At 32.6% G+C, this 27,648-nt stretch overlaps 1 protein-coding gene and 2 non-coding genes across 3 annotated transcripts in view; all 3 read left to right on the top strand.

Annotated features, from left to right (window-relative positions):
- The window catches only part of LOC108904104, a 37,034-nt gene extending 15,331 nt beyond the window's left edge, over positions 1-21,703 (top strand). The window contains exons 3-7 of the mRNA XM_018706522.1: positions 1,420-1,681; positions 4,107-4,297; positions 9,914-10,167; positions 10,303-10,474; positions 21,402-21,703. Coding sequence (XP_018562038.1) covers positions 1,420-1,681; positions 4,107-4,297; positions 9,914-10,167; positions 10,303-10,474; positions 21,402-21,703 — 1,181 coding nt within the window. The remainder of the gene's footprint in view (positions 1-1,419; positions 1,682-4,106; positions 4,298-9,913; positions 10,168-10,302; positions 10,475-21,401) is intronic.
- Trnav-aac lies at positions 21,151-21,223 on the top strand. The gene has a single exon. It is a non-coding gene; the product is annotated as a tRNA-Val (tRNA).
- A 1,669-nt stretch (positions 21,704-23,372) lies between the features above and the next one.
- On the top strand, positions 23,373-23,445 carry Trnar-ccu. The gene has a single exon. It is a non-coding gene; the product is annotated as a tRNA-Arg (tRNA).
- Positions 23,446-27,648: the final 4,203 nt, after the last annotated feature.

Here is a 27,648-nt window from a genome sequence, read left to right as displayed (position 1 = left end):
CCGATAGACTAAATGGGGAATTTCATTTAGAATTCTTGCAAAACCCGAGTTACTGGAAAATGTGCCATTATCACTTAGATCTAACAAGTGGTTTATTCATGATGGCGCTGCACCACATTTCACTGTAAATGTCCAGCAGTATCTGAACCAAAGATTCCCTCGTCGATGGATCGGTAGAAGGGATAATGCTCCTGTTAGCTGTACGTTCACCAGACTTAACACCTTGCGACTATTATCTTTGGGGCACTCTGAACAGTGTATGCTTCCACATCTAAAGAACTGAAGAAAAATTGAGAAGGCATATCCTAAATGTCATAAATATTTTAAAAAATTGCCCTCAAGAACTGCAAAAAATGTTCTTTAACTTTCTACGCCAAATTAACCTCTGTTGTAGAAACAACGGTGGTCATTTTGAACAGTTTTTGTAATAAGTTGTACTAAATTTAATAACATCAACTTTGTTATTTTTATCTCCAGCATTTTTTATTGTATTTGATTGTTTTTACGAATTATTTCAATAAAACTAGACACGTTATAAATACTCTACATAATTCGTCGTATGTGTCTTGTCTTATCGTAGTAAACATTCATTAAGAATTGGCATGTACAATGACTAAAATGTACCCAAACCGCTCATTTAATCAAAATTCTACAAGAGACCCAAAAACTTCCAAATGGTATCACCTATCAAATAAAAAATAGTTGTCATTATTGCCCGAAAGAGGAAAAAGTTATGAACGGATATTATCACCATACATTAATTTTGTAGGAGTTGTAAGTTTTAAAAAACAAACCAAAATGTGTAGATTGAAGGCAAAAGTCCATACCCCAAAAATAATCAAAATCGAATAATATGTATTCCAGTTATTTACAAAATTCAAAAAATTTTCATCAATTTTGAGACCACCTAACAGCCAAAGGAAGCGATTTCGGATGTAGGTGAATTAGCCTAAATCTGCCTATGCTGAGTCCACGAATATGTGGTCTGTCGTTGTACATGTTATTCCGGGACACCCTGTATAATAAGTTTTTGTTGAAGTAAAAAAATAATAACACGGACATGATTTGTATTTATCAAACTATCCATCTCTCTATCTATGAAACGAACTTTGAAAACAAATATGTATATGCTAAACAAATGTTTCCATAAACAAACTAGTCATTCATAAAATTTTCCCAGATAAAAATATATATTTCGTTTATATTTTATTAATAATAATTAAAATAGATTACTTATAATTAAAATGTAGTAGAGTAAAAATGTCGCCTAATTCTACTGTAATTGATTAACAATAAATAATACTTACGAATTTCATTATTAAATTTTATTTGTGATGCCTCAAATACTTGCATAATAACAATAAACATTACAAGACATTTGCATGTTAATAGCGACTGAAATTATTTTCAATGTTGCAGGAAGTTTTTCGAACACTATAACGATTAGTCTACCCACTTCTGGATGTGGTGTGCGTCTCAGCACATTCGAAGATCCAAATGGATCTATTCAGATGTTTTACTCGGTAAACTTAGTTATACAACAGGACAGATACCTGAGGCAAATATCAGATCAGGTGAAAACTATACGCTGCGTTGTGAAAGATGAAGCCTTCCTGATTAAGAGTAGTGCTTTAATGAGCGCCCTGAGGAGTGATGTAAAAGGAGGACAAATCAACCACAGGTAAAAGTTGATAGATATATTTCTTGAAGTGTTGTGTTACAAATAATACTACTACCACTGTTTACAACTTCAATATTGACTTTGATTTTCTCGTGACCGAATAATCTGATTTTGAAGAACATTTTTTTTCCAACTATAAATTTAATTATCCTCAGTAACGGCGCTAATATAAAAATCAGTTTTTATCATAATACATTTTTCTGAACAGTTTGTTATTTGATTCACGTCATCACTTCAATTATAAATTAAAAAACATCAAATTATGCATAACAGTAATAACAATAAGTGATATGAACAAAATCAATAACAGATACAAAGAAGAAAATCAATCGATACTAATTCTAATATTGGCTTCAGACAGATTTGTAAATCAATTTTATCGTTATTTCATGAATATAATAATTTGCGTACTTCATAACGTCAAAAAATCAAGAAATAACTTCAATTATAAGGACAAATAATAAGGTCCATCATAAGAGCATAACACTAACATTATTTTCTTATAATCGAAATTTCCACAGTATTTTCAAACCTTTAATAATCTAATATTTGTACTGAAAAAGAACATAATACATTTATCAAAAACAGGGAGCATCAAGTTGCTATCCGATTTTTCTTTGACGAATGATTACACAGCCCCACAAAAAGAAAGTGTCGGATCTGGTATTCAGACGCATGTATTTCAATGTATTTTTTTCCGCTGAATCCGAATCTGCCCAACCATTGATTTGGCCCAACGGATCCGAGTTTTCGGGAAAATTAAAAAAACAGGTTAAAATTCACAAAAAAACGTAATTTACGATCGACGAGTTATAAAAAATCAAATTATTCTACCAGCTCACTAAACGTATGATTTTTCACTCGTTTAATTCCAATTTATCATCATAGAGTCAGACAAGCTGGTCCAATTTCATTCAAAAACAGAAAATAGATTAAAATACTTAAAAACGCCATTTTAATGGCATAATTCGTGTTGCAGAGTTCTGGGATCCATCTTTTTATCCACCCACCCATTTATGAATTCATACATCTTTCTATCCAGTCGTTCATGCATGAATACGCATATTTATTCATCCACCTGTACCACCTATAAAACCCACCCATCCACCCATATATCCATCTACTTTTTGTACTGAGAGATGAGATAAGAGCCTAGAAGATTGAGAATGCAATAAAACTTGTAGAAAACTCTACTTTCTAAACAAAAGAAGACGATATCTATAAATCATTCTTATTTTTGTTGCTATAACGTATTCTCTTCTCTTCAAAGGATCTATGCAAAGGGTTACGCTTTCGTTTAGTCCCTCTATTTTTCTGAGGCGAAATTGAAAGAAGGTGTTTCGATGGACCTCAGATTCAGACATTGTTCAAGGATGTAACATTCATCAGTACAATGAGTAGCTTTGAGAAGAGTGCTTGGACTAGTTTCAAAATTGTAGCAACAAATTTTTTAGGAAACAACAAGAGTCCTAAATACGAAGAAATTGTGTCAAAAATGATAAAAGACTTCCAAGACCTGGGATGTTTGATGGACTACAAGTTGCACTTCCTTCATTCGCATCTGGATTGGTTTCCTGAAAATCTTAGAGATTATAGCGAAGAACAAGGCGAACGATCTCATCAGGATATGAAGGTTATAGAACAGCGATATCAAGAAAGATGGGATCACAACAGGATGGACGATTTTTGTTGGTTGTTAAAAAGAAAAACGAAAAATAGAGGGACTAAACGAAAGCATAACCCTTTGCATATATCCTTTGAAGAAAAGAGAACACGTTATAGCAACAAAAATAAGAATGATTTATAGATATCGTCTTCTTTTGTTTAGAAAGTAGAGTATTAAACAAGTTTTATTGTATTCTCAATCTTCTAGGGTGTTATCTCATCTCTCAGTACAAAAAGTAGATGGATAGATGGGTGGGTGGGTTTTATAGGAGGTACAGGTGGATGAATAAATATGCGTATTCATGGATGAACGACTAGATCGAAAGATGTATGAATTCATAAATGGGTGGGTGGATATAAAAAGATGGATCCAGAACTCTCCAACACGAATTCTGCCATGAAAATTGCTTTTTTATGCGTTTTGATTTATTTTCTGTTTTTGAATGAAATTGGACCAGCTTGTCTGACTCTATGATGATAAATTGGAATTAAACGAGTAAAAAATCATACGTCTAGTGAGCTGGTAGAATAATTTGATTTATTATAACTTTCGTCGATCGTAAATGACGTTTGTTGTGAATTTTGACCTGTTTTTTGAATTTTCCCGAAAACTCTGACCCGTTGGGCCAAATCTGAAGGCAGATTCGGATTCAGCGGAAAAAAATACATGGAAATACATGGGTCTTAATACCAGATTTTTGTGGGGCTGTGTTATCGTCTTTATAGAACTTCTTGTACCTAAAAGTTTTATTCTTTGTAGAATTGGAAGAATGAAAGACGCAGGTTGGTCAAAAGAACTTGAAGGTAAGCAGCTAGAAGAAGAATTGAACGACGCCTTAACTGCAGCTAGAGCTTGGATGGAAATCACTGCAGAGAATACAGAAGAAAGGCCTTCAGATACCTTGCAAGTTGGAGAAACAGCTCTCCTCACCATAAAATCTACATTGCCAGGTATTTACTTACATATTTATGTAATCGGTAGATCAGAGATAAGCTGAGTCGAAAACTATGATTACAATCAGTCCAAAAGTTCGTAGAAAACTGTAGATACGGAATAATATCCCAGATGGTCCTTAATAGAATTAATAGCAAAGTTGACAAATAGCTAAAGGTATAATATCATTGAAAATGGCAAAAAATGAAACTCTCTTATTTCCAACAAATACTTTAGTATTCATTAACGTTATATATGTTTTTTCCTCTTATGATTGAAGTACTATGTTAAAAAATGTATGATTTATGTACTCTTCTCCTCTACAAGTGTCACATTTATAATAGTACAATACATATAAAAGTGTGTCAAATTTTTCTATGGAGTCTATTCATTCTCAAAGTGTGCTTGTGCTTTCTATAATGTTTAACACCTCTAACATACAGAATATAAAATTTTTAAATATAAATATACTTAAAATATTTATTTAAAAATGAAGATAAATTACTTTAGCTAAGTAAACAATATATACGAATTTATATACTTTAGTGTACATATTTTTAAATACTTTTAGTTATTAATACTATATTAATATGAATTCATAACCTTATTTTTTGTAAAGCATACTCGTTGGACAATTTAAATAAACTATAATTTAGTCACTTTCAAAATTTGATACACCTACAAAAGTAGAATATGATTTACATACCGGTTTTTTATGTAATATAAAAAGTATCTAGTAGGTAAAATTAAAGATGTAACTTTATAATACCTGCCTACTATGGTATACGGATATTGAAAAAAAAAATGTCAAGAATATGGTTTAAATGTATCAAAATGAATTAGGATTGTTTTACACTTTATTCCATGTCCACACTGGCGAGAACAAACATTAAGTAATTTTGTTCGCTAACAGTGTTCACGAACAAGGTTAGCAAGGTTCGAATTTTCGCTAACAATCGTACCATACCAACTAATGCATCCCAACAAGACTATTCGCTAGCAAAATTCGATGTAGGCGATAAACTTTCAAATGTTATTACAATTTGTGTTAAGTACTTTTTTGGATTTTTTCTTTTACAAAAGCATTTTATAACACAAAAACTAATTAAATTATTTGAAAGCCAAGATACCTGTAGAATATTGAGATGAACGAATATATACATGCAATAAACAAATGAGATTTGTGATATGATACCGAAATGAATTTGAAAGTAAAAGTTAAAGAAAGTGAAAAAAAAGAGAAATCCTTACTGGTGGCATAGTGTAAAGAAAAAAATATCGATTACGATCAATTGAGGAGTACATACTCGTACTTTAGGAAAATTATTATTATTATTAATCCGAAGTAGCCTGACACTGTTAAAGTCGCGTAATGTTAAGTTTTAACGAAATAGACCAAAAAATAAAACATATTTTCTGTATCCTTTAAATTGTCAATTAAAGCTTCACATATTTTGTGAGCAATATTTAAAATTTCTGAAGAAAGAATTAGGTTTTGAAACTAATATTCTGTAGCTAATAATCTTAAAAATTCGCGTCGGTGTGGACCCGAGGTTAAAAGGGTTTAACGCCTTTTCCTGTTAAAATAAACCAATTCTATTATAAAAACAACAGATGCTAAACCTAAGCCTACTAACAGTATATTAAATATTAGTACTAGGTTTTTAAGCCTCAAAAAATGGTTTCCATTTTCATCTGTATCGAATGATCTAACTGTTTCTGGGTTTATGATAGTACCTGTCCGTAGAATATCCCTTTTCCATTTTACCAAAAGACCTGCATCTATAATTCGACGCACCTGTAAGTCGATGTCTTTATGTAAAGGAAACCCTTTCCGCATCAACAGTGTTAAAGGGAAACCAACTAAACGTCCAAAGCAGTATAGAGCATCTTTCGGCACAAATTTACCAATAGAGTATGTGATATACCATTGCGGACCACAAAAAGTCGAATCCTTACGAAACGCTACAAATTGTAAACATTTCTTTAGTTTATCACAGACTTTCCATCTTTTAAAAATAATGTGATCTTTATCGTAAAGTTCTGTGAAGTACCGCTCACAATTCATTTGAAAATATGTCTTGAGATTGTGTTTGTAAATGTCCTCTATGGTATCATACTTCTCCACGAACTCAGACTTTGCTAGCATAGATGTAAGGAAAGTTTGATAAATAGTGACCAAGGTAAAACTCAAAAATATTAAAGTTAATATAAGAATTCGTAATTTGAATGTCTTTGACAGTAGTAGGCCTGGTATCCCAATCAACATGGAAAATGTTTTTTGAAAAACATCAATTAGCTTCATATAAGGCTTGTTTCCGTGTTTATAATAAAAAGTGGTGTACCAAATTAAGATAGTGACAGTTAAATATACAAATAAAATCAATATCGAAGATGACAAATCGAAGATAGGATACATTTTTTGTTTTGAAATAGGAACATGTGGGACGCACCATATTAAACTATCTGCTAAATGAGGATAACTAAAATCCAAAGAAAAAGCTCTAGCCCAAGACACTTCGTATGAGCTTAGAGCTATATCTATCTTGCTCTCTACTAACAGCCGCAGATTACCAGATCCGGTCCCATTAATGTATACATGACCCCAATCAGGCTTAAAGTATTGTTTATACAATACTTTAATTTTTAAAAGTTTAGCAACCAAATTCATTAAGTTTATCTCCAGTCCATTTTTGGATAAGTAGTCGTCTTTAATACCCAAATCATTGTTCTTGATATTCATTACAAAGGGCTCGACATTTATAGTTCCCACTAATACTGTACAATTTTTATTAAAAGCAGGTTCTTCATTTAAGAATAAACTTACGTTTTTAAGAAATATTCCAAAAGAACATGTATCTACTAAGTCAATCTTCCCGTCATTGTTCCTATGACCACAGTTTTTAAAAATTTTCCTCTTGTACATATTACATTGATTGGTTTCAGGATCGTTTATTAAAATGACAGCATTTATTATATGTTCTTGCCATAATATATCAAATAGTTCCTTAACCATTTGTATTGAGGATTTAGGTGGTACGATAAGAAATATTGCCTTTGAGTTTAACTGCCTTAATATCCTTATTTTATATCTAATATTTTCGCCATTTTTCATATACAAAAGAAAAAAAGTGGGTTTTTTAAGAGAATATAAATAGTCCTTAATTAAGGTATTTCCATCCTCTATTTTCTCAACAAGTACCGTCCAGTTCAAATTTTCTGAAAGACTTTGTAACAGTGCATCAGAAATTCCATTTGCCAAACCAATTAGAATTGTCTCATTGTCAGATAAGTACCGTCCGATCAATGACACCAAACACTGATTCATTGAAATTTCCATTGTGGATCTGGATATTAATTTTGTATCAGAAATTTCCATTGCACATAATTTTACAGCATTCGTAGCCAAATAGACAAAAAGCGATTGTAATATCTTCATATTGTATAAAATTAGCTAATCTAAGAAAAATTAACATTTAAATCAATATACATGATATTATTTTAATTACCTACAGTTCAGTTTAGTTGAACAAATTGGTCTTTCATCTTCCACTTCGCTAATAACAAGAAAAAGAACTGATCAGTTCCGTTAAGTGAAGATTAAAAAACCAATACATATATTTTTCAGAGCAACTGAGGTATTTTTGAAGTTCCGAAAGTGTATGCTATCTGATTATTATTTTTACAAGCAAAATAGGTTGTTGTATATGTTCTACCTAGCTCAAACACTAAATTCACCGTTAATTACGGAAAAGTCATTAACGGCACCGACATCCATGTTTAAATATTTAACACATATGTGTATGACATTTCTGTTTACTTTTAAAAATAAATAGCAGATATATAGTTTAATAGATTATAGGTACGATATCGATATAATCTATTTGGAAAACTACAACTACAATCTCTGAAAAGTATTTTTAAAAAGAACTATTACAGTTTATCGTAAATTTCCAATGTCCTATTTAATTATACCTGTTATAGTATTTCACTCTGGTTCATAATAATTATAATTACACCAAAATTAAATAAAATAATTATCGATTTGTCTTTTAAGGAAATTATCATTAGATTTTTACCATTACTGTTTTTATTGCTATTTATATGTATATTATACTGTTATCGACATAGTTAACCAAGTTGATGTTAATATTTCCAGTGATCAAAAAATATATAGGTAGTACCTTTTTACGCTTACTAAGGGATCTCTGATCCTTCAAAGGTTGGAAACAGTTTTTACAAAGTACCATTGATGATACAAATCGCACACGGACTTGGTACGCCGCCGCCATTATTCCATGGCTAGAAATTGGCCTCAATGAATTGGGATCGAGGGGGATTATCTCTTTATCCTGCCTCATCTCGTGTAGGCCTGGACAGCCTTCGTAGGTGGGCCCCATCCGTCGTCTACCCCGACCGCAAATGCGGTCGGTGTAGGCGCTTTGTGGGACCTCCTTTTGTCCTGGCTGGGCCCCGCCGGCTAGGGCCCTTTCTTCTGGCGCTCTTCTTGCTTCGCCGGCTCGTCTGTGTAAACCCCGGGGGTGGTGTCATGTTTATGTGTGGTATGGTTGGGTAGGATAGTGCGGCTATGCAGCCTGGGATGCGCTTTGCTAAGGTGGCCCTTAGGCTAGCGCGGGAGGGGAGGGGTAAGGAGGGTATGGGGGGTGTGTATGTGTGTGTGTGTGTCGTTGTCTTCGTTTCTTGATCCTGGCTGTCTCTGAAACAGAAAAGGTTAGCGGGCAGGGGGGGGGGTCGTTGGGGTGGTCACCCAGGGTCAAAAAGTTGGTGTCTAGGTCTTTTGTGTTTGTCGGTCACGTCGGGTACATAGTCAACGGCTTGCCTGAGGAGGGGATTGTCATGTCTAGCGGCTACGTCAAACCGTTTCTCCGCGTTTTGTCTTATTGTCTGTGTAGCGTTTGTGTATTGTAAGTCTCGTAATATGTCAGAGTTTCTTACGTACCAGGGCGCGTCGGCTATGTTTTCCACAGCCTGTAATGACTAAGGACTTGGTATTGTGCTGTCGTAGTAATATTTATGTACCTACATCCTACATGTAAAATTAGAAGTTTTCGAGTTTTCTTCGAAGAAGAATTTTGCATAAATTCGCACTTATTTGAACAAAAGAACCGATAGAATCAACTTTTCAATAATTATGTACCTACTTTTTATTGTGCAATTCTTTAAAAGAAGATTATGTTGAACATTTCACTCCAAGACTCTTTTTAACACTTAAAACTCCTCAGACTCTATCCAATTCCGAACTACTGAATAGTTTTTGTTCAAGTTACATGCTACGTAGATAGCTACTACAAAGAAACTACATGTACCAAATTTAAAGTATATATCTTCTATCTATATTCTATATTCTATATGGTTTTTCAATAATTCATAAACTCTGACTAATCTTTGAAGATCGTAGATGCCTAATGAATTATTTATTATTTATTTTAAAGAGAGGAGTTGGTTCTAAGAGTTAGTCGTAACGTCGCTGTTTTTTATAGAGTAATATATTCACCTATTGCAAATCTTGCAATCAAATAATATTTGAAAAAGTATTGTATTGATTATGTAAAGTTAAAGATTTTTGGTAATACATTTTGGTTCAATGAAATAATGTTACATACCTTTTCCAGCTGGTATTGGCTGGAGAGTAGTTGAATGTGTTGCTCACGACGGCTTGGGAGATTCTTCACAGAAACTTTTGGATGAACAAGGATGTCCCTTGGACCACCTTCTAATGCCCACACCTACGTATGGACCAATTCGTCCCATAGCTTTAATGAGACATCAAGAAGCCGTTTCCAAGTTTCAAGCTTTCAAGTTTCCAGACAGAGACCGACTTCATTTGAACTGCGGATTGCAGCTTTGTAGAGGATTTTGTCCGAAGGTAGGATATTGTCAGTTAATTACTAATGTAAATAGCCCAATGAGACCAGTTAATGTATTTTTATTTCGTCACAAATTTGTTAAGTTGACTTATATTAATTATAATAATAATTTGTTAAAATGTACTATTTCATAGGTTGACTGCGGTATCAACAATGAAAACACCACGATAGAAAGCAGAACTGGAAGAACTTTGCCTAAAAAAGAAGAGGGAGAGATTCTGGATCGATTGGAAGTTTTTAATAGTGTTGCAGTGCTAGCTCCTGAAATAGACGATTTAATGCAAGTAGAGAAACAGTCAACTAGCGGTAAGTGGAGGAAGAATGGGCAAGACTTTGTATATAACACCCCACCTTCCAAAACTGCATTTTCACAGTTTCTTATACCATGTATATTTGTGTATGTAAATATATATTTTGCACATATCTTTTCTTTTTCTTTCCTTTGCACATATTCCTTTGTTTATAGGCTGTCAATGGGTATGTTGGTAGAATATTTAAAATTCAAGTAATCAGTCTTTCTAGTAACAATTAATTAATAAATATTTTATTTTTTATATTTTGATAGTTGAAGATTAATTATAGTATTTAACTCAGAGTTAACGTTGAAGCACGTGAAATAACTTAATATGCTGCATATGCCTTGTACATATATACCTATTTTCAAAACTTAACTTAAATATATAAATCTTCGCAACGCATAATATTATTTCAAATTACATTCTAATCAACATTATTTTTAGACATCGAAGTTTGACATTTTTTGAACGCTGAATAAATGATGAAGATGAAGTTTGTAAATCATATTATTAAAACTCAGACGAAACTTAATATATACATATACTTTCATCCAATACAATTTTTATATAAGTGAAAATATTTTTTTTTATAATTTTGAATCACAGACGAATACGTTATGAAGTTCTACAATGCACGTATCATTTTATTTGATTGATATTATAAACTTATGAAATTCCAGTTTTCACAATATGAAGGCGAAATAGCGGTAATGCAATTTTTCAGCAAATAAACAACTAAAATGGAATATATTCAAAAAATGAAATTAAAAATTAAAACAACAAAACTCACGATTTATTTAAAAATTCGATTTTATGCAGCAGTAACATCGTACGACCTTCTTGAGGCTAAACTCAACAAGAAAACTTAATTCAATAATTGTTACTGTTGGGCAGAGTAATGATAAAGACAAAAAATGAAATTGTGAAAATTATACCTAGAAAAATGGTTAGTGAAATTAAATGTAATGACTCACACCAGATCAAATCCAGGCTGTTTTGGGATTGTTTCGAAGCTTATGGTAAGACTAAGGAAAGAAGTCAAAATGATATGACCTTGACTTGGATAACAGAGCATGATTCTCACCGAGACAATGAGAGGGCTGATTAGCCTCAGAATAGAGTGATTAGGATCATCTACACTACCTCAGTGTCTGAACCCATCTGCGGTATTGTTAGCTGAAAGAAAAGACCCAAAAATGGTGGCAGAGACCGCTAGACATAGACTAACTAAGAAAATCTTAAAATCACAGCCCGTGAATTGCAAGGGTACCGTATCTAGTATCTGGAAGGGAAAAACCAGAAGCTGGAAGCTATCTAAAGTAGACACTGTGGAAACTTAATTAGAAAGTTAAATGTGGAACTCTAAGATCATGGTGGTCCACAAAGACCAACATATGGCCGCAGTGGAAAAGGGTATGTTAAATTTACAACGTCTATAATAAACAAAACAACAAATGAAACTTGAAGACAAAATTTGAAAGCCGAGTCTACGGTGGACGCAGTACTAGGGTGCCCTAGGTATATCAGTATATTCGTCTGGCTAAATAAACTTCAGTGCTCTAGGTGGATCTTTCTTGCTTATAACTTTTGCCAAAATATTATTATTTTTATATATTTACTTTATTTTTGTGTATTAGTATATTTGTGTTTGTATTTGTTTTTGTTATGTAGTATAGTATATAATTTTTGTAATGTTTAATGATTAAATATTCGTTTGGGCGCCTTTTGTTGTGTAGAATGTAATTTGTGTGTGTTGAAATCAATTTTTATTGGATGCAGGTTCTCAGGATAAAGTTAAGCAATAACAATGACAAATTTCATCGAATTATACTTTTCTTACCTTGGTTTTGCTTATCTCTTCTCCGGCAGCTTTATCTTGCATAAATAACATTTACAGTGTACACTTTATTACAGTGTAGATATGAATGTTTACGTTTAGTGATTAATGATACACTGTCCCTCAAAAACACTTATTAAGAATACTAGCATGAGTTCTTATCTCAGAGAAGCGGTTCAATATTATTCAAACTTACTATCACTATAGATTTGAGTAGGAAGCAATGAATGAAGGCAAATTTTTAACGATTTTAACAATATGACATTTATTAACTATTTATTTTAAAATGCGAACAATATTTTTAAGAAACACAAAAACTAGATATGTTATGGACTTTTACATGAATAAATAACTGATAAATTTTCTTAAGCCTACCTAATCTAATTTTGAAAATATTTGGTTAACCAATTAGTATTGTTTTAAATGTATTACGAAACAAATTAACTTAAATTAAGGACACAGAAACTTAACTAACCCTTATACTATGCAATGTTCTAAAATATGATTTTAATTTCTATTCACTAATATTGTCTATGGTTTGAAATACAGTTTTTGATTTCACAAAATGTTTTTTAATTCGAATTTGTAAACAATCTAATTTATGTTTTGGAGAGTATGCTTAGGCAACTGGACCTACATTTTCCATTCTCTCGACGTTGGAATGTCCAATATTCACTCTAACCTCGCTTTTTAGTTGTGGGTGAAACAGCTGTTCTCGTCTCTTGTGGATCATTTTTGTGAGTTGGTTGCGTCTTGGTTATTTGGGGAGCTACAGGATAACATGCACCCCTAACCTGTGTCTGGGACCAACTAGTTTCTCTTCCAACTTGTTTACTTCGAAACGATGCTGTGTTGTTTTCCCTTAGAAGGTAAATTTTCTGATTTGTCCTTTTTTTATTGGTCACTTGTATCCATGAGATATTGTTTTCTTACTGCGCACTTTTCTCCAACATATTGCGATGTCATTTTATTTTTAATAAATTACGGCGTAATTTGTATTTTATAACTGCGTAGTAAATTTTTGAATTCTGAATGACAATTTTTATAATAAACTTCTAGCCTATGTATTTTTCTGATACTATAATAATATTTGAATTTTCTTTTGTACTAATTTATTTAACGTTTATTTAATTGTAAAATTGTTAAATTGGCCTTTCTTGTGGCATTTTTCTTGTGCTTTCATGCTTCCACTTCGATCCTAAACTTTATCTTTTTGACATGCTTCTCTATTAAAATGTATTAGTCAAATTTTGAATGATAATATTTTAATTTTGATACGATATAACTATGAAATGGGATTTTATTTTACTTTAAAAGTAATTTATGTCTTCATTATAGTCTACGTTATAATTTTATACATTGGTGTTATACATTTTAAACTTTTCTCTCTATCATTACTCTGTGTCGTGTCCTGAAATACAGTGTGTTCATTTCAACATAATCATAATCATTTTTGTTCATTCTCAAAAAGTTCTTGTAGATTCACTGTCTTCTTGCAGTAATTTAGCGTGCATTCCTTCGTTGTCTCTTTTTTCTCTTAATATTTTTCTTTTTCAACAAAACACAACCACTGCAGCTGCTAAACACCTAACTCTATCTACATTATTCACCTTTTCACAGTGTACACGGGTTTATAAATTTCTCTAGCTAGACTGGTCTATCTTCATTCTACGAATTCCGTAGAGACGGCAAATTACTCTCCGTCTAGCTAGGGCGGTCTACCTAGACTCGCTCTATGACAATAAATCTACAATGTACTAGCACCTTTAGAGTTTGAGCTTCCATATCTGACCTTCAGTTTGAGTTTCCTTGTCCAAGCTTTAGCTTGGGTTCACCTGATTGAACTGCAGTTTGAGCCTGAATTTCTGTTTGAAATACAGATTTTATGCCTTGGCCTCAGTTAGAGTTTCCCTGTCCGAGATTCAGATTTAGTTTGCCTATTAGAGGTGCGGTTTGAGTTTTCCATGGTTTAAGTACACTCTATCGGTCCGTTATTCAGGTTGAGTTTGCCTGTCCGAGCCTTATTTTGTATATGTATATCTGAGCTTCAGTTTAAGTTTTCTGGTATGCCTGCATTTCACAATAGTTGGATGTGATTAGAATTATTATGGGGATGGGTTGGGTATGAGAAGATGGGCAATGGATCTGTTTGGCCCAAACTCAACGGAATATCTGGCCCTAGACATATAGTAAAATACATTTTCTTGCCATTACTATATGTCATAGTTATTGAATGTGGGCCAGTTATTGGGGGGGAGGGGTATGTAGGGCAGTTGATGGTAGGGGGTGGGTCCGTTTGGGCTAAAATCGATTAAATTTTGTTTGTTTGACCCCAAGCTATGAAAACCATGCATTTTATTTTTCCAATTGTCTTGAAAACCGCATTTAATGACTCTAGTCCTTTGTTATAAAATTCCAGAATAAAACTGAAACCTAAAGAAATTTCATGTCTTATCGCGACCGCCTTGTAAGTAATAAACGTACCGCTCTTGTTGCTCCATTTCTCATAATGCTCCACAATTACTCACGTGGCACCCCATAAACATCTAATATCGTGTTATTAAATACGGCGTGATTATTTTCAAAGCCACGGTGGTCTGGGATCAACCAAGCGCAAAATTTGTTTTGTCCGCGGGCATCTAGTGTGGCACTCTGACGGCGATTCCTGCGAATCCACGTGAGTGATTAATGAACGATTACAGTAACCGCTAATCTGTTAGTGAGATGTTGGGGTCCATCAATTTTATTGTGACTATTAAAGTGGTGCACGTGAGAAGGTGGATTCGCATTCCTATGCCCAGCTTCCCACGCAAACAGAAAATGAAAGTAAATATGTATATGAATGTATATAATAGGGTGGAGTTGCTGTAAATATTAACAAAGCTTAAAAAAATACGAAACTTTTACACACTACAAATTAATTTGTTGCCATTTTAACATATTTCACATTGATCCACGATAAGCATCTAAGTTCCTTAATATGTACCTACATTGCACTTACCTAAAAACCTGTAAGGAAATTGTTGACAAAATGTTATGCCCAAATTTCAACGAAGCAACACTAGAAAATATGTACGGAGGTTTCATAAATGTTTAACAGCCACATGACCCCCGGGCTTAGGCAACCCAACAGTGCACGGTAACTGGTAACGAAAAAATCCTAAATCTCGGCGTCACCAGTATTAATGATTAATTTACAATGAACAGTAACAAACCATTATGCCTACGCTCGAGATAATGCGGTCGGTGATTGGTTGAATACAATCTTGTGAAGAATTTCGCCAGTCACAGCCGGTGAAAAAGAATGTTGTGTTTTAATAAGATCTTATTGTTTTAATTTAAGGTACTGAAATTTAATTGCCAACGTAAAGGAAATAAAATTACCGTTCAAACTAAATTACTGGTCACGTGGCTTGTAATCATTAGGAAGGTTCTGTAGCATGCCACGAATCATCCGGAATTACTTCGACTTACCTAATGTCGAATTCGTATTGTTGTTAGTTGCAACATATGACAAAACCAATTCCTATGAAGCAGCTAAAGCAGTGTCAGTAATTTACGGCAAGTATTTAGAAATATTTGCAGCGCCTGTATATTTGTTACCTAATAATAATTCTAAGTAACAGAAGAAAAAGAAAAAGGTCAAGATGGCAGACAATAGTCAAGTTGAATATTTCAAGAAGATTGATTTTCCAATAAATTGAATGATAACAATTAATTTATTTACGCGAATGTGTCAAGAAAGTTTTGTGTATTTGCTAGAAAAAGTATCACTTACTGTTATGATTAAAATAATTTTCAATAAATAAAACAATTTATTCCATATTTTAGTTCAATACTGGGTGACACCGTTTGACAAGCCAATTTTGTTGAGTGTTTGAGGGTTGATCTAATAAAATTCAGGATAATGTCAACATATCTATACTCCGCGGCTGAAATTATATAGAGAGTGGTTCATCGCTAGCTCTTGGACTAGTAAGGAGGACGAGGCGTGCGGGGATCGAAAATCCATAGGCGTGTATACGTAAAAGGCAACAAGATGTAGAAAATATGGAAAAAATATAATAAAACATAACATCTATTATTTTTAGAGGTTTTATCGAGAAAACTTCAAAAATATTTTAGTAACATTTTGTTTTTAAATTTTAAGTGTTTTCTATAAAACGATGCCCTCTTGGGCATCGATAACCCACCACCACCCGGCTTACGCCGCCGCAAAATATTGTAATGTTTACTATTAATATATTTATTTAAGTAGGTACTTACATATTTTATAATAATTATCTCACGAATATTATCACTGTCACACTTTCACTTCACTGCCACATAATCACTTCACTATTAATATATTTAAATACTTACATATCACATTATTCACATTATATATTTCACATATCACTGTTGCTATCACTATCACTAGAATCATCTTCACCCAAATGAATAATGACTGGTTCTATGAACACTTCTACCGTTGTATCAAGATCCCACATACGTTGTTCCTCTTTCTGTGCATGTCCAATACACTTACACCATGTTTCAGCAGTGACGTGATTAATAGCATCCTGTAATAATAATTTCACGTCGTTTATTTTAAAGGTGGTGTTTTTTCGTGCGATTTCATTCTTTATTTGTGCCCAAACCAACTCAATTGGGTTTAATTCACAGTGGTATGGCGGTAAACGGAGTACACGAATTCCTCGATCTTTGGCCATCTCATCCACTACATACTTAATGTATTGACCTTTTTCTCTTTGGACAATTTTTAATAATTGTACTTTTAGCATGGTTTCTGTATATTCAATATTTTTCGATTGTAACCAGTCCATAATATTTCCTTTTCTCCATGCTGATGTCGGTAACATTTCAACTCTTCTACCATGATAAGGTGCGTTATCCATCACAACAACTGCTCCTGGCTCCAGATATGATAAAACATATTCAAACCATTTTTCAAACACGTCTCTGTACATATCTTCGTGATAATCTCCCGTTTTTCGTGACTCAAATACATGTAAACCATTTTCTAAAAATCCCGTATCGCTTCCAATATGTGTTATAATCAATCTTCGTCCTTTTCCAGAAGGTGCCTTTAATTCAGTAGAAAATCCATCTAAAAATGCTTGTCTCTTACTCTTAACATTACCATCCTGCCAAACTTTTGATCCAGTATATGACCTTCGTTTACCCATGTTTCATCCATGTAATATATCTTCTTACAAAATAAGAGAACTCCATGCATCTGCATGAAGTTCTCTTATTTTTTCTAAGTATTCTCTTCGCCATACCACAATTTCGTCTTTTTCATCGAGCATATCATTTCGATTCCGTTTCAAATATCGAAAATTCATGTCACGCATTATTCTTCTAAGAACCTTATCAGAGAATATCCTCATCTTCAGCTATTGCAACTTGAATTGAATTTATCGTTGGTATTTCATTTCTAAAGCATGAATTTTCGTACGTATGGAGTATTTCACGTCAACGTCGACTTCTATTTTCTTCCTCCCTCGTGTTTCCACTTTAAACGATAAACAGTAGCAACGGATACTTTTGTCAACGAACTACACATATCAAGAGCTTCACTTACACTTGTATTAGAATTTCGCGACCGAATTCCTTTATACACGTTTTTTACCATTATTAATTCCGCATCGCATAGGTTAGGGCGTTTATGAGCAACATACCGTTTGCTACAACCGGCACTTTGATCCATTTTAATTATTATTCCTACGTTTTAAAATGTCTCGATTGTATTTTTTTTAATCTATAAATTTACTATAGTCACGGAATATGCAAACCCTCGCGCGCGCTTATAGTTTGACGTTTCTAACTACGGCTAACTCGAATTCTATGTACGTCCGTTTACACCCACTAAAAAGAGCATTTCCCTATCTGTAATAATTGCGATAGACAGATATAGGAAATAAATCGCGTTCAGTGTAACTCAGTCTATGACTGTTATAGATCCTATCGATGTGCAAAGAGAGCGGCACATCATTTAACATAAGCAAATANAAATATCGAAAATTCATGTCACGCATTATTCTTCTAAGAACCTTATCAGAGAAATTAGGAATATCCTCATCTTCAGCTATTGCAGCTTGAATTTTCTTTATCGTTGGTATTTCATTTCTAAAGCATGAATTTTCGTACGTATGGAGTATTTCACGTCAACGTCGACTTCTATTTTCTTCCTCCCTCGTGTTTCCACTTTTTTCTTCTTTGGATTCACTTCTACACTATTTTTTATGGCACGATAAACAGTAGCAACGGATACTTTTGTCAACGAACTACACATATCAACAGCTTCACTTACACTTGTATTAGAATTTCGCGACCGAATTCCTTTATACACGTTTTTTACCATTATTAATTCCGCATCGCATAGGTTAGGGCGTTTATGAGCAACAGACCGTTTGCTACAACCGGCACTTTGATCCATTTTAATTATTATTCCTACGTTTTAAAACGTCCCGATTGTATTTTTTTAATTTATAAATTTACTATAGTCACGGAATATGCAAACCCTCGCGCGCGCTTATAGTTTGACGTTTCTAACTACGGCTAACTCGAATTCTACGTACGTCCGTTTACACCCACTAAAAAGAGCATTTCCCTATCTGTAATAAGTGCGATAGACAGATATAGGAAATAAATCGCGTTCAGTGTAACTCAGTCTATGACTGTTATAGATCCTATCGATGTGCAAAGAGAGCGGCACATCATTTAACATGAGCAAATAATATTGAACCGTTATAAAAATCATTTTAAGTTTTATACACTTTACGGTAATAGTGTTTCTATATTATGTATGAATCACTCTCTACAATTTCGGCCGCGGAGTATAGTTCCTATATTTTCCATTAGGAAATGTGTTTTATCATTTATTTTGTGTTTTACATAAGAAATTTAATAAGTTGCATTTAAAGAGAAAAGTTTCATGTGTAATTTGTTTTTACTATTTTACTGCACAATATTCGCTGAATCCGAATTTAAATTGATTTTTTTGACGCGATTTTCAAACTGACTCATTGCATAACCCAGTAGCTACATGATCCCGTAACCTTATAACTCATGATTTCGAGAATATACGAGTATACCACGAAAGTCCGAGGAATTGAGTCTGTAATCTTGTTGTACCTCCGTAATCCCTTAACCCATGGTATACAAGCTCCTGATGTAGACCCATGATCTGGTGCATACAGATTTGTTTTAAAACCCAGCTGTTTTTCTCTTTCTATCTACACCGAAAAATCATAACAGTACATTTTTGACTGTACAATCAGTGAATTACGATCAAAATCGTTTGAATAATAGATTACGGGGTTATTAGGTTTTAAGTTTATAGGGATATGGTGCAATGAACTACCAAAATCCAATGTTTTCCAACCACCGACTACTCAAGTCGGTTTGAAACCTCGAAAACTGCTTTTTACATGAGTTTCTTGATGTTAATGGATAACATGATGACTTATATTTACCATATTTTTGTAATCGCTTCCAAAAGAAGAATAACGAGCATACTTCTGCCTAATGCTGAATTTTTCACAGAAAGAGATCAATCAACTCTCAAGCATTTTAGTTATACTGTAGTGTATGGAGCAAATAGCGTATGTTTAATGCTATTTCAGTTGAACGATACTATGTGCATCATTGGTGCATATAACTTGTTGCTTAAATGTCGATGAAGTCCACTGAAAGAGTCAATCATTCATTTTTCCTCGATTAATGCATTTTAGTAATAATGTCAGAAGTAGTAATTCTTCTTTCCAATAAAGTGCTGGTAAAATACAAATGTTATCAACAGTAATGCAAAATTTAACAAAGACAAAGTATCCAATTACATCATCAGATTTTATCAACGGCAGAAATTGAAAAAACAGAATGAGACATAGCCAGGATCAAATTTTAGAAATATGGCGAACCAAAAAGATTAATTACAAAATCGAAGAGAAACAGTTTAAGTGGTATAAGAATATAACAAGAATGTAAGAAAATTTACTAGTAAAAAAAAACAATTGAAACAAAAATAAGAAAAATGAGAAAAAAGAGGTTAGCAAAGCGTCGGAAAGAGAAAAAGATATATAAATGAAATGAAATACAAAATCTTTGATTTAATTGTGCATGAAAATCCACACATAATGTATATATGTATACAATATGTGTACTATGTATTTGTCTACTCAACGACGAATTCAAAATATTAGCAGCATTTCAAATTTATTCGTTCATGAGTACATTATGATTTTATTACTCCAAATTACATCTACCTATATTCATACACATTCTAAAGTGATCTTAAAATACTATACAATAATAATCGTTAGATAAGTATCTATAAAAAAGTATCTCCGGATAAGGTGCAACAACACTTATATGAGATGAATCAAGTTAAACTTGAAATATGGCCATTTAGGATTCAATAAGCCTTGGAGATATTTCTTTTTTATATATAAAAAAGGCCCATTTTGAGTGAGATACGACAAATTGTTATTAGGAGAATGTAGCACAGAGTGAAAAACTTAAATGTACAAAATTTCAAATTCTTATACTTCGACTATTATTTGATTTCAGATTTTTTGTGCTAGTATCTAATTAATTAATTAAATAATAAAATCTGATAATTCAAATAACTACATATTATGTAGAAATGACAATTCATTGATTTTGATATTCGCTCTAATTTTTAATTATAACAATCTACAACGATTTTTGTATTGAGAATCAACTTTTGAAATGCAATAAATGTAACTGCAATTATTTTTCTCTAAATGTGAACGTACTTTTTTAAATATATTTATTATACCTATGTCGTATAGCAACAATACGAGGACACTATTCCATAAGTTGTTTCCGTGGTGTAGTGGTTATCACATCCGCCTAACACGCGGAAGGTCCCCGGTTCGATCCCGGGCGGAAACACTCTTTTTTAATTTTCGAAAAATTTTGAAAACAAATTTTATTTTTGTTAAAGGGGATTTTGCACTCTTTTAAAAATAAATAAGGCTCTGTAAATCTAAACTATGCTTATTATTATGAAAACAATTGAATAATAAATCAAATGAAGAAAATTACCCTTTAAAATTTTATGATGTTTCAGATCCGATAATGTACCCGTTCTCGAATATCCCCGGCGACAAAACGTTCTGTGTATCTCCAGACAAAATGGCGATAGCGTTCTGTATTCTTGGCCTAATCTTTTTAATTGCCGTCGTTGTAACGGCGGTCTCTCTTTTGCGATCGAAGAGACAGGGCAGTAATGCGGCTTACTACACCAGAAGCCTGTTTTCGAGTAGCAGCGGAGGATCGGCCTTTGGAAGTAAATTACTGCTGCACGACAGCCCTTGCCTTGGACAATCGGCTTCTACTTCAAGGGGGATGCAATATGGAAGAATTTTGTGAGTGTGGTCACAACCGCCGAGAAACCAGTTTCACCTAAAATGCGATAGTTGTTCGAGTATGTGCCTAAGGCTTTTCCTTACTGTTCATAATTATCGGCCAATTAATATTTAAATTTGATTCGAGGAAAAATTCAAATTCGACTGAAGATGTAAGCTAAGAAATTGGTCGTTTACATACAGGGTGTTTCATAAAGTTTTTGCCAAATCGAAACAGGAGATAGTGAATGTAATTAAGCAATATATGTTCTATTAATATGTATGGATTGATTATAATACATTTTCTATACATAATACCAATTAAAAAAAAAATTAGTAGCTAATGAAAAAGTATATAATATGTACTTTATCTTACACCAAGGATTTTAGCACCATATTTTTTTTATACATAAATTTGCAATAGCGGTTCACTTTTGCGGACTTATATTGATAGGAATTTTTTTGCTGAAAATGGCATTTACTATATTCTACTACAGTTTGGTACCATATTTTAGAGATACCCTGTATTGTAATAGATTTGTGATAATTCTAAAAAATCATAAACTCGATCGATATTGATGAAGCTAATGTATTATAATAATGGGTCTGTACTTCTTGTGAACCCACAGTTATTAGACAGAAATTATTTAGCAAAGCAAAAATACGTGAATTCAACTGTACTCAAAAATTATTTACACAACGAAACTGATGATACTTTACTTGATTTGACTATACTACTTGACTTCGATCGGAGTCTAGCGAAAAAGTTTTTGCAACCTTCAATAATTAAAACTTTTGCAAAAATCAATTGCATGAAGGTAGAAGAAAACATACCTATTTGTATGTGTAATTTTCTTTATCCATAAAAGACTGAATAATACTCAAAAGGCACTTTAGAGCGACACCTTTTTTTGAAATTCTGATAATTTAAAGAAATAGGTTACAGGATTGTTACTATATGATTCAATTTCACTTGTAAAACAACAACTCTATTCTTATTCACTTGCATGTCATTATGCCAATCCAAGAATAAATCGTCTTTTTGCCAAGTTATAAGAATCGTTCATTTTCTCTATTCTTGTAAAATAATCTCGAAGTAATATAATTTGAATACGCACTATTTGAATTTAGTGCTACTCGAAATATTTCTATCGTGTATTAAATTAAAAAAAAAGTGTTAATCTAAAGTGACCTAATATATTTTTAAAGAGCCTAGTGAAAACTAAATGCAAGTAAATAAAACAGTTTATACCCACATGAAAACATGTACCCTTTTTAAAGCATTACATTTTAATTTTGTGAAAATTTTTTCAATATATTTTGCATGCATTGAGAATTTACGAAAGTATTTCTGCTAGGGGCACTTTAAAAATATATCGACATTAATTATATATATTTTTAACTTAAAGTAACCGAAATTATTTTAAATAACTGTTACTGTTACTGGGGAAGGTACAAGGGGGTGATGGTAGATGTTTAATATTTTTATTAAGTATATCTACAATGAGGTATATTTTAATAAATTGATAAGAATATTAGACATTTTTTTATATTTTGTAGGCGTTGTGATATGGATATTATTTTTTTTAAATAAACGTTTTATAAATACATCTAATTTTATTTTTCATGCATTCATTTTTTAATTTTACAAGCATTCTAATGAGTTATAAACAATATGCGAACACGTAGCAACAGCCCCTGTGGCCTAATGGATAAGGCATCGGCCTCCTAAGCCGGGGACTGTGGGTTCGAGTCCCACCAGGGGTACATTTTTTTTAATCCGGTACACTTTCTTTTCCATTCCTACGACGGATATTTTATTTCTTGATTCTACAAGTATGAAATTTTTATATCTAAAGTACATTCAGGAATTTAAAAAAATGGATTGGCACAAGAAAGTTAAATTTCTTAGTAGAACATATTATTTCCTCATTAAATAAGTATTTAATATCGATTGTGGGCAGGTTAGCATCAATGAATGAAGGTATTGTATTTAGATTTGTGATAGTTTTCATTTTAATATCTTATTTAATTAATTAAGTTCATAATCTCGTTCGTAGCTATGCCACACAGAATATTTATGCTTTTTATGTATATATTGTGGAACACGGGCGTTGCAATGTATATTTTGGTATAAAAGCTTATAAGAATGACCAATCAACAACAATCATTGAATCATAAAGAGAGTAAAAATTATATGTTTTCCTAAAATTATAAGATTTTGTAAATAAATTAACTCAGGGCTGGATTAACCTTTGGTTAGAACCGGGGCTACAAGCTCTACGCAGGCCCTCTTTTTTTTAAAAAAAAGCGATAAGTATTCAACAGGTTTTTCTTTGATTCTAAAAAAAGGCCACGCAATTAGCAACTTGTCGATATAAAATTTCAAAACCTAAGCACTTTTTGGTTTGATTCTAAATTGATTCTAAAAAAAAATTGCCAGATCTTGCCAAAGCCTCCCGATCTCGTTTGGCCGGGGCTAATCCTCCCTTAATCCGGCCCTGAATTAACTGCAATGTTGTTGATATTTAATTATGTATGTATGTTGTAAAAACAAGGGCAGGATGATAACAATATTCAACAACGAGAAACATTACAAGTTTTCTACGTAAGCCAAGGTCCAAGAATTGAGTAGATTGTCAACCGTGTTATATTGTTCAACTGATAAATGGTTAATAAAGCTATGCAAAGTCCTACTCTTGGAAATCATCCAAGAAAATCGTGATACCAGGTGTATTAAAATCTCACACAATAATAAAATTATCGTAATTACAAATGCATTGTGCAAATTGATCAAAAACATCTCAAACACATGAATATAATTGAATATGTATAATGAGTAATGAATATAGAATACAAATAAATAAAAGATACACTGATGAAAGTAGTACTTGGCACCAACAATGTCAACTGTACCAAAACTTGTCCTAAATTCAGAAAAATCAATAGCCGTTGTAGAAATATTAGTTTTACTAACAATTAGAACTCCACTACTTCATGAACTCCATTAGAACTCCAAAAAGTTAAAGTTGTCAGGGAATAGCTCAACACTAGATATACCAGTAGTCAACTAATGTTTCGGTTAAGCAAAGTGAGATTAGCATGTCTAATTTAGTGTTTAGGTTCTAGCATTTCGAATAACGAAAATTCAAGTTTACTGCACAGTTGAACTGTTTTAGTTTAAAGAGATGATTTCAGGGAATTTTTAAGTTTATCCTTAATTCCGATTTAACTTTATATATAATTTAATTGTTTGTGTATACAATCAAAAGAAACATAAAATTGTTAAAGCTAACTACTGCCGGATTTAGCTACTTTATATTTACGAATTACATCACGAAGCAACACTTCTTTCTTCAACACTGATGGAACGAGGTTTTTCCTTTGAAGCATCACATTTTTTCAGGCGTAATACTTTAAATTCTTTGGAGAGTTTCATAGTTGGATAAATTAGCCTGAGTAAATTAGAGATTTTAATTTCCTCGTTATTAAGTCTAGAAATTTTATCTGGTCGGGAATTTTCCTCAGAAACTCTAAGGAATATGACGTTAGATTTTTTTAATTGATTCTCTTCAAATTCCTGCAGAAACTCATTGAAGCTAACTCAGAAAATTCGGATTGTAGCTTGAAAAAACAGCCTTAGGTCATTAATATTTTGTCCTAAAACACAACAACTGGAACAATTCCAACTCAAACCTCTTTCCTTCTCATGTATTTTGCTACTTCAGAAAAGCTTAGGCCAACACAACTATGGTATAAACTCAAGTACAGCAAGCAAAGTACATCAAGATACCTCTGGACAGCACAATTACAACAATAGTATATAACTATATAGCATCAGACATGATAAGAATAGTTTAGAATGTCATGCTATGATCTAAAATTAAGTTACTATTATTTGATTCTAGGACTAGGATATTGCAAAAACTGTTGGAGACGTAGTTGAAGATATTGAAGATGCATTGTAACAATTAATAAATGTAATATTATCCAGAACAAAACCAAAGTAGAAAGGTTAAACACAAAAGCAGCGCACACACACAACCGATGGACAAATAGATTATTTTATCATTGTATCATTAAAAATGATCAACATGTTGGCTAGATAGCACTCAGTCAATTTATGGGAGCAGAAATGGTTATGGTTATGCTATTTAACATGATCCAATGATAATTGGATCGAAGTTCAATAAACGGAAGAATGGCGGATATATCAGGTTTCTTATAAAAGTCCATGGACCGACACAAACAGCAATATCAGTATGGTTGGTAAAAACAACATAAGGATTGTCGAGCAGGCTGGAAGACGAGAACACAAATACCTACCCAAGGACATTTCTGTCACCTCATGATATGAGTTTTAAATTGTTTTAAATTTGACTACTAGTGGCTTGTATAATGGGTCACAAGACCTGATCTCATGAAAAGTTTGCTATTCTTTTATTTTTGCTGGGAAATATTAGTTATTCCACGTACTACAAAATTATTTAATATCTTCAATTGCCATATAACTGGTTGCATCTTCAATGTGCAAATTTTACTAATGCAAATATCTCTTTGTTTTCCGTTACATATTATAAAGTAAGTATTGAATATCATAGTACCGTATTCCTATGACCAATAAAAAGAAGTATTTAATTATCGTTTAATCCCATTTAAGTATAAGGAGTTCTCACCCAGACCCCGTTCTATAATTTTAGCTTCTAATTTGCATTGAAATGACTTGCGAGACATGGTTCATTAACTCCAAAATTCCCAGAGCGCAACAATGAAAACCTCAGCGCGATTTCCTGTGACTTTGATGATCAATTGAAATAATTATTGATAAGTAATCTTCTCAAGAATTGGAGGAAACGGCACATCAGTTATTAAATTTTGTATCTCTGTAGAAGGTCGTACGGAGCTAATTGTAATAATTATAAATTTAAATTTTTACCTTCGGTTGTATCGTATAATTTGATTTATTACTGGATTTAGATAGTTTACCTGAAGGGTATCAATTGTGGGAACTTATTTATTTTTTAAAAGTGTGACATCCATGAGTTCTCTATATAAAGTAAACATTCTTTGAGGACATACAGGGTAGAAATGATGCGGATAAGCCATATAAAATTTTGTTCGAAAGTTCTTCATAGAGATAAGGGCACTGAAGTTCCGAATAACAATTAATTTCTACGCTTTAAAAAACATTTTTTTTGTTCATGCAGCATTATGTTATAATAAATGGAAAACTGAAAACCGGAATACATTACGAGAAAATTAGAAAAATATTTTTTTCCGAAATGAATAATAGTTATTTATGATACTAGTGTGTTATGGTATATATGTCACGCTGGGAAATGTTGCTGAAGGAAGATCAACTAAACCGAGAGTTAACCAAACAGAGCAAAATTCGCGTCCTGGCGCCCAACGAGGTACCACGACAGAAGTGAAGAATACTAACCTTAGTAAATCCGCGATACGGCGCTCTATGTAGGGCTATGTTTCCAAGCGAACAGGAGACCTATGCGATGCCACGACAGTATAATAAATTTCAAGCTTCTCGATGTTGAGAAGTGTTTCGAAAAATTCCAAATTTATTCGGAACTCCAGCGCCCTTTATCTATTCAAAGAAATATTTTTAAAAAATGTACATGGTTTTCTCATAATATTTTTGTGAATTCTATAATTATTTATACCTTTGAAGTTTTCTGCTCCAGTTTTCCAAAAATTGGGAAATGTAAGTTACAAGAATTTTAAATATCAACCTAAACATGTACGCACACACCACATTGTGTACTATTGGACGTAAATCTTTCGGTAAGTATAGGATACTAATAAGGTGTTATCTGGTTTTTAATTATTTAAAAATAAAAGATACTAATAGCCTCATCAGCTACCACCACCGTTTATCGTTTTAATGGCAGCATAATTCACTAGATATTAATTTCAGATACGCGTTTTCTTTAACGTCCAATATATCGAATAATA

This window comes from Anoplophora glabripennis, unplaced genomic scaffold (assembly GCF_000390285.2).
Source record: "Anoplophora glabripennis isolate ALB-LARVAE unplaced genomic scaffold, Agla_2.0 scaffold106, whole genome shotgun sequence".
Taxonomy (NCBI): domain Eukaryota; kingdom Metazoa; phylum Arthropoda; class Insecta; order Coleoptera; family Cerambycidae; genus Anoplophora; species Anoplophora glabripennis.
Note: the sequence above shows the minus strand (reverse complement) of the source record. Positions and strands in the feature narration are given on the sequence as shown.